The sequence below is a fragment of the Danio rerio genome, chromosome 2 (genome assembly GCF_049306965.1).
Source record: "Danio rerio strain Tuebingen ecotype United States chromosome 2, GRCz12tu, whole genome shotgun sequence".
Taxonomy (NCBI): domain Eukaryota; kingdom Metazoa; phylum Chordata; class Actinopteri; order Cypriniformes; family Danionidae; genus Danio; species Danio rerio.
Genome location: NC_133177.1, coordinates 29981962 through 29993380, shown reverse-complemented (window position 1 = coordinate 29993380; position 11419 = coordinate 29981962). Strand labels below are relative to the sequence as shown.

At 32.6% G+C, this 11419-nt stretch overlaps 1 protein-coding gene, 1 long non-coding RNA gene and 1 other non-coding gene across 3 annotated transcripts; 2 read left to right on the top strand and 1 right to left on the bottom strand.

Moving 5' to 3' along the window:
* Positions 1-1243: 1243 nt before the first annotated feature.
* Positions 1244-6918, bottom strand: ttpa (tocopherol (alpha) transfer protein). The gene is made up of 5 exons (NM_199731.2): positions 6650-6918; positions 5112-5265; positions 4832-5025; positions 3893-4003; positions 1244-2352 (listed from the first exon to the last, which is right to left on the bottom strand). Exons 1-5 carry the CDS (start codon positions 6842-6844, stop codon positions 2149-2151), a joined length of 858 nt encoding a protein of 285 aa, NP_956025.2. The 5' UTR covers positions 6845-6918; the 3' UTR covers positions 1244-2148.
* Positions 6919-8192: 1274 nt separating this feature from the next.
* On the top strand, positions 8193-9485 carry LOC137487470 (uncharacterized). The gene is made up of 2 exons (XR_011006067.2): positions 8193-8343; positions 8679-9485. It is a non-coding gene; the product is annotated as an uncharacterized lncRNA (long non-coding RNA).
* Positions 8990-9071, top strand: mir124-1 (microRNA 124-1). The gene has a single exon (NR_030059.1). It is a non-coding gene; the product is annotated as a microRNA 124-1 (primary transcript).
* Positions 9486-11419: the final 1934 nt, after the last annotated feature.

Below are 11419 nucleotides of genomic sequence, written 5' to 3'. Positions count from 1 at the left end.
GTCTTATTTGTTTTATTTCGGCTAGAATAAAAGCAGTTTTAAATTTTTTTTACATCCGTTTAAGGTCAAAATTATTAGGCCTTTTAGGCTTTTTTTCTGATAGTCTATAGAACAAACCATTATTATACAATAACTTGCCTAATTACCCTAACCTGTCTAGTTAACCAAATTAACCTAGTTAAGCCTTTAAATGTCACCTTAAGCTGTATTGAAGTGTCTTGAAAAAAATAATAAATATTATTTACTGTCATCATGGCAAAGATAAAATAAATCAGTTATTAGAAATGAGTTATTTAAACTATTATGTTTAGAAATGTGTTAAAAACAATCTTCTCTCTGTTAAACAGAAATTGAGGGAAAAATAAACAGGGGGGGGCTAATAATTCTGTCTTTAACTATATCTGCATGTAGCTTAAAAAAAGAAAGCTTAGACACATAATTTGTAAAGTTTACCTACAGTAACCCCTAAAATAGTCAATAAATATTCTCAAAAACACTGAAAATGTATACATTTTATTAATAAAATGTAATTTAAGTACATTCAGAAACTTGATTTACTGAAGCATGTATAACCAAGTAGGTAGAGTGCTGTGTAAATCTTCAGGGTGTCTATTGTAAGGGTTTCGCATTAACTGTTTAGATATTTCAATTTGATTGTGGGATATGTTGTACAAAATTATAGTATTGTGTATTTTCACCAGCAGAGGGCATACATCGCTTTCTAAAAATATACCTCAATGTACATACAGTACAGGACATAAATAGGGCATAATGTGTTGTCATTGGTTCAAGTGTGATTTGGTGGAAATTGTGTAAAGTTAATGCAATAATGAAATGCAAATAATTGTTTTTTTCCCATCAACATTAAAACTACTACACATGCAAAAATCAAGAATAACATAATAAGCTTTCCTCCCAGTTGTAAACAACTTTTTGCACAGATAGTCCCAAATGAGCAACATGGGATTACGGCCCTTATGCAATAACACCATGGTTATACGAAGGTAATATTATCTTAGTTGCTAATGGAGACTGAATATTCAGTGTTTTTTATGTCTCTAACCATTAGACTACTATGCCATGGTTTTGAAGAATTTCTTATTGATTTTTTTTAAATGTTAATGGTAAATAATATACCACATAATAATGACAGGAATGTAGTTCAAAGCCACCCACTTGTTCTTGGCATGCTGAAGAAGCTAGATTGCGAAATGAGCAGGGACAAATATCACACAATGTTCTCTGAAAGTGTCCAGTTTCAGCTTTAATTAAGTTTAGCACATTGTGAAATAATGTGTCTGCGAATATATTTGTATCATTGTGATAAAGTATAATACAAAGGAGATAATTATTCACAGTATAACACCGAGTCAACACGATTATATTCAATTATGTTAGCGTAGATTATTTAGTAGTTTTTCTGCCATGTGAAACATATTTTGACATAAGGGTGCAACAAATTGAACAAACAGCATTATAAACAGGGTTTCAGAAAGTCACATTTATAGAAACCATGTAAACATGAAGAGCTCCAGTAAGGTCATTGGTCTGTTTGTTTAAGAATCGGAGCAGAAGGCAATAGAGCAAAGTGCCACTTTACAATCCCACTTGGTAGACTGAAAAGACAACAAAGGTTACCAATAGCTGCAATTTATTGTTACAATACAGATCCATTGATTTTTAACAGCTGAGGTGTAACAAACAGTTAATCCTTGATTAACTCCTGTAACATCCTGAGTTATGTCCAGTTTGATAAAAATATGCCAATAAACACCATCACAGATCAGAAGGCACTTATTATTTCAGTCATGTACAATATTATTACATTGTTCTTTTGCTATTTACAAGTGACTGTGGAAACCTTATACTAAAGGTAACAAACATCTGATATTTGATATCTGATGCTAGATCACATCTTCAGAAGCAAATCAAGTGCTTCAATACATCACATTATTATCCAAATATATATACTCAGTCAAACTAAGTAAACAGGAATGTTATTTCTTCCAGTTTGGAATATCTTAAAAGCTAATCACACAGACAATTTAAAAAAGCTGCACCATTCAGTCATGTCCAATATGAAAAAACCCAAATAAAAAAATGTTCAACATATGTTGAAATGATGAGGTGATGGTTCACACCTTCACTTTATGACTGAGAAGCATGTCCTCCTTCTCCACCTAAGTCAACAGAGAGCCTGTGCAGATAGTCTTCAGACTGCATGATGTACTCGGTCCACTCTTGACACACTTCATCTACGCTGGGTCCAGTTCCTCCATACACAGGAGGGAGTACTGCCTTTGGAAAGTAATTGCAGAGACTTCGGGCATATGAACAGCCATGCATATGAATCTATAAGGGCAAACAACACAACAGTTAGTAGCATCTAGAGCTGCACGATATTAGAAAAATCTGACATTGCAATATTTTATTTTATATTGCTCTATCAATACAATTTCGGCAGATGACTTGAATAGTTCTATTAGTAATAAAATCATTAAGTTTGATTGGAATAATCTTGTAAAGGAGTGAATTTGCAAGAAGAAATAAATAAGATAGAGTAAAGATAAAAGTAAAATAAGAAGTCAGATATCCAAGTACAGTAATACAATATGATATTATCATGATGTTTTGCCCACGATAATGATAGATCAAAATATCAGTGATAAATCACAAGAAAAAGCCATCCACAATATATTATGATATTTGTAAATAAAGAGGGAAAATGCATCAAAAACTTATAAGATGTATTTCTGTTATGACCAGCAAATATATTTCTTAGAATGGCAACATTAATATGTTCAATCCGCCATTACGTGAAGAGCCACTGCATGCATTTCACTATTTTGTCCCTATCTATTATCTGCCCCTATTATTGAATAAATGTAATGTAAAAGTAAAAACTGCACATTCTTCATTGCTGATGAACTATAATAATCCCAACTCCACATTTCAGATGCTGCGATATGATTATTGCGAATACACACATTGTGAGATCGATGCTGAAACGATATATTGTGCAGTCCTAGTGGCGTCAGCATATGTGATGAACACATTACTGTTTAATAGAGAATTTTCATAGAATTCTATCAATTTACTTTGAACATCAGAGCATTCATCTAACGTAGATCTTTTTGCCTCAGTAAGACATTAAGGAAACATTTCTGCTCAAACCATGGTGTTGTTGGTTCATATAATGCAAGTCAGCAGCTACCAGAACACTAGTCATGTGATTACTGATTTGTATAGCCTCTACATGTTTTTTCACTTGCAAAGTGCCGATAGCAGTTGACTTGCATTTTATGAATCACCACCAAGCATAAGGGTTTCAGCAAAAAAAAAAAAAAAAAAATATATATATATATATATATATATATATATATATATATATATATATATATATATATATATATATATATATATATATATACATATATGTATGTGTGTGTGTGTGTATGTGTGCGTGTGTATAAATATATTTTTTCAGCTAGAATAAAAGCAGTTTTAAATGTTTTAATTAAGGTCAAAATTATAGACAATCGAAAAAATATATAGCTTAAAGGGGCTTATAATGTGTCCTTGAATTTTTTTAAATTAAAAACTGCTTTTATTCTAGCTGAATTACAACAAATAATAATTTATCCAGAAGAAAAAATATTATTTGAAATACTGTGAAAATTTCCTTGGTCTGTTAAACATCATTTGGAAAATATTTAAAAAGAAAAAACAATTCAAAGAGGGGCAAATAATTCAACTGTGTAAATATATATATATATATATATATATATATATATATATATATATATATATATATATTTATTATATTTATATATTTATATATATATTTATAGTCACCTTTGTCTTCTTATACGTATATTTAAATAATACTAACCCGTTGTTTGATTTTGTCTGGAAGAAATGGTCGGATCATAGCAAAGACAGGACGGAAAAAAATTGGCTCGTTTATCAAGTGGATGCCACGCACTTTCAATGGAAAGGAATCCTGCAAAACAAATTTCATATTTAATTTGTTTATTTTTTTAACTCATTCAATGCTTTGATTTATTTAAAAAATAATAATTTTAAAAGCTAGCTATAAGAGGAAGACAATCTACAAAACAACTATACATTGATAACCAACTGTTTTCAGACACACACCACAAATTTCACAGACCACAACGAAAGTGTGAACCTGAGTCCAAGAAACCATGAGACCGTTAAACATAAAAGCTACCTCTCAAATTGTCTCAAAACCTCACTGATACCTAAACAGGAAGCAGTCAAGTTCATGACTTTTTTTGGTCTGCACTATTTGCACAGAGTTTCTGTATTTGCACGTTGTCCAAATTTGCATGCACAGACATCCCACCTCTACTGCATATAGTAGCTCACGGATGCCAACAAACTAGATACAATATTTCAGAAATTATGGAGGCAAGAGGTGAAAAGTGAAAGCAACAGATTGTTGCTCACATGTAAAGATATAGTAAGCTATAAATTACACAAATAGCACAGTAAAGAACATCTAGTGCAAATTGGCGTGGTCATTGGAGCTGCCATGATGCATCCTAGGGCTTTGAACACATAAATTGTCAGGATTCTGTTCTTAAACCGTTTCATCCCGCCACACTTAGATAATCTTGAATCAATAGGGGGCTTGATACATCCCAAAATGAGTTTTTGCAGGGCAGGATATCTGCATGCACAACAAATTAAGCTCTTTTACCAATTTTTGCTGGTGTTTTTCTATTTGCATGTGTTTTCTTGCAGCACATTTGAGCTCTATAAGCCACTGTATGTCAGAGGGGCAAATGTATAAATAGACACTTACCGTAAGAACAGAGGATATCTTTTTTGCCAAAGAAGGATTTATTTGCAGAGCATGAGCAAAACACCAATCTTGGAGATCAAAAATCGCTTTGAGTCCATTTCTTTGCGTCTCCCATTCTTGAACTATCAGCTCTGACGTAATGAGGCTGACACGAAAAACCTCATAGGCTGTGAACTCTTTGGGGTTCCATTTACCTTAAAAAAAGAGTTTGGAAAATGGTAATATTCAATATTTTAAGGGCAGAGAAAAGTTTTGAATTATTGCTTGTGTATGTACCTGCCAATCCGATAGATTAAAACTCGACTTCCAGCATCATCTCTCGATCTCAAAACTCCATGGTAGTTGTTTTGGAGAAGTCCAATGACGGATGAGGGACGCAGATCGGCTGTTATTTCTGGACATTCTTGTCTCCATTTATGATAGTTAATCAACAGCTGTGAATTACCAACAATCAAATCTATGAATATGTATGATACAGTCTCATCAAATGTGTAAGAAATAAACAGTCCTGTATATTTTTAGAAAAAATATCAGGAGGAAAATGAAATTTATGGAACATAAATAACAGATACATGGCTCATAGTGATTGATATTATGTATGCATCGATTGAAAAATCGACCACTTGTATACATTAAATTAGTAATTGACAACCAGTGGTGAAAAGAGTACTGAAAAATCATACTCGTGTAAAAGTACCATTACTTACCCAAAAATGTAGCGCAAGTAGAGTAAAAGTATTTGTTGTAAATATGACTGAAAGTATGAGTAAAATGTAGCCCTTTTAAAACGTACTTAAGAGTAGTGAGTAGTGAGTACGCTGTGAAAAATGTGTTTACATTGCAATTTGTGCAGGGATGTGTAAACGTAACATTCTGTAGTGAATTTAATAATTGTTTAAGGCCATTTGGCCACATCCGCCATCTTCTCAACAGTGACATGCAGATTAAACAGTCTCTAGGTCATTGTGTGTAAAGATTTTGGACATACTCTTGGACACTTTTAGTACTAGCGAATGGTTTGGTGCATTTATAAAGCGCACATGACTTGAGGTTGTTCAGTATGGTGAGATTTATATTATGTGCGAAAAACAGGACCCAAACCCCACCAAGCAAGACTTATCTACACTGTAAAAAATATAGTATACAATAGACTAACAACCAGCTGCAAATAAATTTTCAGTTTATTAAGCTTCAGTGGTTGAAGTTGTGCCTAATTATTTTTTAAGTTGACTGTCAGTTTTAAGTCAAGTATACTTTATGCAATACTTTATGGAATAACTTAAAATTTTAAGTTAACTCAACTTTTTATTTTTTACATGGTAAACGCTTAAATGAAGAAATCAAAATTCAAAGTCTTCTCAAAACTTTTTTTTTTTACTTTCGTTGAACAAACAGTTCCAAACATGCAGTTAAATCATTTTTATGAGTAAATTCAACTCTGAGCTCAAATATATGTTCACCTATATAACTTACAACATTAAACTGAGTTAACAATTTGTAACTATAGGAGAAAAAATATATTATCTTTATGACCTATGATTGCTAATTATGAAATAACTGAAACGCATAATATAGAGGGTTTTAAATAAGCAAGCTAAACCCAATCTCAGAAACCATTAACTTGAAAAATAACTTTTTATTTGTCATATTATTCTAAAGTGTGTCAGTTGGTCTGTCGCCAGTAGCTAAATGTTATTGCTAATCAAATCACGTATCACCAAAGGTGTCACTATCACTGCAGACAACACGCGCATCTTTTTATTACACATTAATATGAGCGTTCCGTTATCGCTTATGTCAAACAATAATCCTACAAACCTTGAGCGCCAGCGCCACATCAAAGTCTCTCGCCTGCAAAAACCGTATCAAAAAAGTTTTCGACAAGTCCAAGTCTCGAATGCGCAATTCTGCCTCTGCTTTTTCTTTCAACTCTGACAAATATGGTGCAATCCGGGAGGAATCAACAGGTAAATTGTTTAATTCTTCAGTCTCGTCTACTTCTTCGGACTTCATATCTGCGACGGGCGGTCCAGTGTCATGTTGTTCTCAGAGCGGCAGTCCAGTCTTACGTAAAAAGGGGCAGGAAATGAGCCCCCTCACATGAAAATCACAACTCGTCTATGCTTTTTTCACCTTTGTACAGGTCAAGTTTCGTCAAAAATTAACCAAGAAAGCTCACTGAACTAAATTCTCACACTTGCAGCCTTACAGAGACACACGCCTTAAAAAACACACACAGTAGCCTCTATGGCACATTTCCAACGAGCCTATAGCTACGTGCGTCCTCCAGATGTTTAGGAGGAAGTAAAGGAGATCGATGAATTAATTTATCATCCTGCAGTTCATTACGAAGTTACTATTATTCTGGAAATAAATTTGTTTAACATTGTTATACACAAAAGAGCAAAAATAAATAAATAAATGGGTAGATAATTGGATGAATGAATGAAAATAAAAATTAAAAGCATCTTAGAAATGAATCATTCAAATGAAACATTTAAATAAATAAATATTAAACAATGTCAGTTAACAGAAAAGAATCTGAATAATATATTTAATAAAGTTTGTAATATTTTTTTTATATTTGATTGGGGTAAATCCAGAACCAATAAAAAAATAATAATAATATTTTATTTAATACATATCTATTACTCAACAACATATATTAAACAAAGCATTGTGTAGGTTTGGGGCTCGTTCAAAGTTTTTAATTTAGTCTCTTGAATGAAAAAGCATTGACTCATGTCCTAGTAGCCACCAAACAGAACCCTAACATGGATCAAATAAAACATTAAATAAAATTTAAAAATTTACCTAATTGCCTAACATAATTAACGTAGTTAAGCCTTGAAATATCACTTTAAGCTGTATATAAGTGTCTAGAAAAGTATCTTGATAAATATTATTTACTGTCATCATAGCAAAGATAAAATAAATCAGTTATTAGAGATGAGTTATTAAAACTATTATGTTTAGAAATGTGTTGAAGAAATATCTCCGTTAAACAGAAATTAGGGGGGAAAATGAACATAATTATATAGCTATATATATATATATATATATATATATATATATATATATATATATATATATATATATATATATATATATATATATATATAGTTCCCAACTTGAATGTGACTATCAACCACATGTAATCACCTTTGATATGGCTTTATTTGTCTTCCTACGCTTTAGCTATTTAAATCTTAAAATTTATCATTTTATTTTTGAAAAATCATCTGTTCGCCTACCATTTTAGATGTTACTATAATCGATAAATCAATTGTTTGGCACTTAATTTTGTGGCTAACATAACATAGCCGATAGCTAAACTCAAGGACGCAGCGATTGAACATCTGTCTGCATGGTGACGTCACGCGCCTCCCTTTTACAATGTAGCGCTCGGCGCAGTTTCCATATTTATATGTCGTTTGGCTCCTCGTCATTCATTTGAAAGCCCGCTTTAATATTAAGCAGCGACACGATCAAGTTTGCATGGCTTCGTGGAGGTATGTACACAAAAGTGCTTAATCCTGAAACGAGCGTATAATATATCAGTTTCATCCACCCTTGTGGGATGCTGCAGTGATGGTGCGGGGATTTAACACGGATGCTGCCTGTCGACTAAAAATGTATAACCTTATCAATGTTATGCAGTATGATATAATGGGTGAATTACTACATCAATGTGTGGTTTTATTCTAAGAGTATACATATAAGGAAGATATTTAGGGCATCATCGCGAGTGTTGTCTTGTGTTCGACGTTATTATCTGAGCATTGTATGTCGAATAGGCCTGGTTGCCATCATGGTTTAACTCTTATGATTTTGATTTTTTTTATAGGTTACACTAGAAGGATGGAAGGCTGTTTGTGATCCCTTTGGATGTGCTGGCATTCTGAAAGCACTGCCTCCGGCTGTTGTGCTTTGTCCATCAGGCTTCCAGTGTCAGCAGGCACAGTGGAAAAGGAAACATTCAGCATTATTTCACCAGGATGAGATTTATATACCAATAGATCTTTTAAGAAAAAGAAAAAAAAACACTTCTGTTCAGAATCTGCTTCGAGAGAGAGATTCAAGTCTTAATGTGTGTAGATTTTTTTTCAATTGGTGTTTAGATATTCATCACACAGAAGAATTTCTGTTTGCATTTTAGGCTCTCGCTGTACGTGTTCACAGTGGACCTTGATTTATTGTATTTCAATTAAGGCACGCGGTGAATGCCAACAGCACAGCCATTTACACTTCAGCAAATATAAACTTCTATATGACTTATATCTACTGTTTTTGTTTTCTGTACATTTGTTGTGAAATTATTTTTATGTTACTACACTCTGAAATGTTGTAAACCAAATTTTAGTTAAATACAAACAAATACAACCAGTTCACCTAAAATTGGTTAGAAATGAAGTTAACCGTTGATTGGACTTGTCCATATTTTACCCCAAATTTGAGCTGTTTTCTTTTTTTACAGAGGCATTCTTATGTTCACTGTTTAAACTGTCAGACTGATAGTGAATGGTGATTACTAAAGTTTAGTGATCGGTGATTGCTAAAATAAGCTTTTCTGTAATCTGTCTGAATTGACACACTTGTGATTATGAAAGTATTCACAATTTTGTGACATTAAATAAAAATCTGAGACATTCAATATTATGAATAGTCCATCTCTAATATCTATCAGTTTAGAGCTATTCTGCATTTTTAGGGTTGACTTGGTGGTTGTTTTCATTTAATAACAGGACTCTTTTAAGAAACATGTTCAAGTGTTCTTTGACATGTTAACATAAACTATTGGCGAAAAAGCCTCACGACAACTATCTCAATGTGATCAAATCTAAAACTTCTGTTAGAATTCTTGTAACAAATAAAGTCTTCGTGTTAACATTAGAGAGTAGGCCTACTGCTTAAAACTGAATAAACAGAATTCCAGAATACATCTCGCTATCAACAAGAAGGATTTATCAGTCATTTCAACATGTTCATAACATGCTTCTCATTTGCTTAAATGCACTGAACATGAGGAGTGATCTCAAATCAGCTATTCAGCATAAACCCCATTTTTATAAAACTCATAAAAAACTGCATGGTTAGCAATATTCTAGCATATTTTATGTCTACCTTTTATCTATTCAGTGAAAAACAATACAACATGATATAGAATATCTGTTAGAAATGTTACAAAAAATATAGTTTTTTCATAAATATTAAAAAAAGAGTTGTCACCCTTTCAACTATGATTTAATAGTTCCTGCAACATTTCTTCAAAAGCTGCTTCTGCTTTTCCAATGTGTGAAATGTAGGAGTGATCTCTGATCAGCAATGTAATGCAAACTGGTTCATAAGTTGAATGATTCATGAAAGGCTACATTTTTATGCTGCTTATCAGTTTTTCTTACCTATATTTTTTATTAAGAAGAAATATCTAAAATAGGATAATAAAAAAGGAACCACAACTTTGGGTAAAGTATCTAACAATCATTACAACAGTATCTAATCATTACAACAAACATCACAAAATTGAAAGTACTACGCAAAACCATAGGAGATAAAACAACCACCACCTCGTTCCAACAAAAAACATTTAAGACAGGAGAACAGGTGGACATTGTTCTCTTAACGTTTAACATTAGACTACTTCAACACCTATCACTTCTTCCAAAATGTCTCTTTCACCCTTTGTCTTTTCAATTTATGTGTGAGCCATGTGTGCTCAACTATGTTTGCATGTACACATATAGGCCTATACATGCCTCATTACCACGCACACATAAACAGTCAGGGAAAAACTCACATTGAATACAAACATATTTATGAATCCATTTTAGCTGTAACTAAAAGTCCATTTTATTTTAACACATTTGGGTAAATTTGGCCGGTAACTAATTAATAGAGTTTGCATAAATTTACACAGTACTACCTGACTAAATATAGTTCACTTAAATATGATATATCATTTACTCGACCTTCACTTGTCACGAGCCTGTTTGAGTTTCTTTCTTCTGATAAACACAAACGAAGATATTTTGAAGCTAGTAGAACTGACTTTCATAGTAGGCTATTTGTTTAATTTCAGTGGATGTTAGTGGCTATCCAATGTTCTTCATTTTTTATTTTTTGTATAACCATTTAAGACCAACTGATGGGGAGTAAATATAAGTAAATGTTAATTTTTGGGTTAACTGTCAAATAAATTTAATGCAATGCCCAATGCAAAGTTTAAAACGTCATGCTGAGTCACCAGAGTCCTGCTTTATGCAGAACTGTATCTTACTGCATCCAAGTTAGAACTTAACACAACAATGGTTGGCAACAGTGGCAAAATGATGTAGGCTTGCCCATATACAGTATATTGTCTTCTTAACCTAGAAGTTAAAATCAGCTGAACACCAGTTTGAACAAGCTAAAACCAGTATCATAAGCATGCACAAAAACAATCCCTTAAAAATACATTCTGAAACTCAATGTCTTGTGCAACACAGTCTGTGCTCAGATTTGAGGACTAAAGTCACACACAAGATCGGCTTCTGATATAGATGTCAAATCGACTTGTTTTTTTTAGTGTGTGTGTGTGTGTGTGTGTGT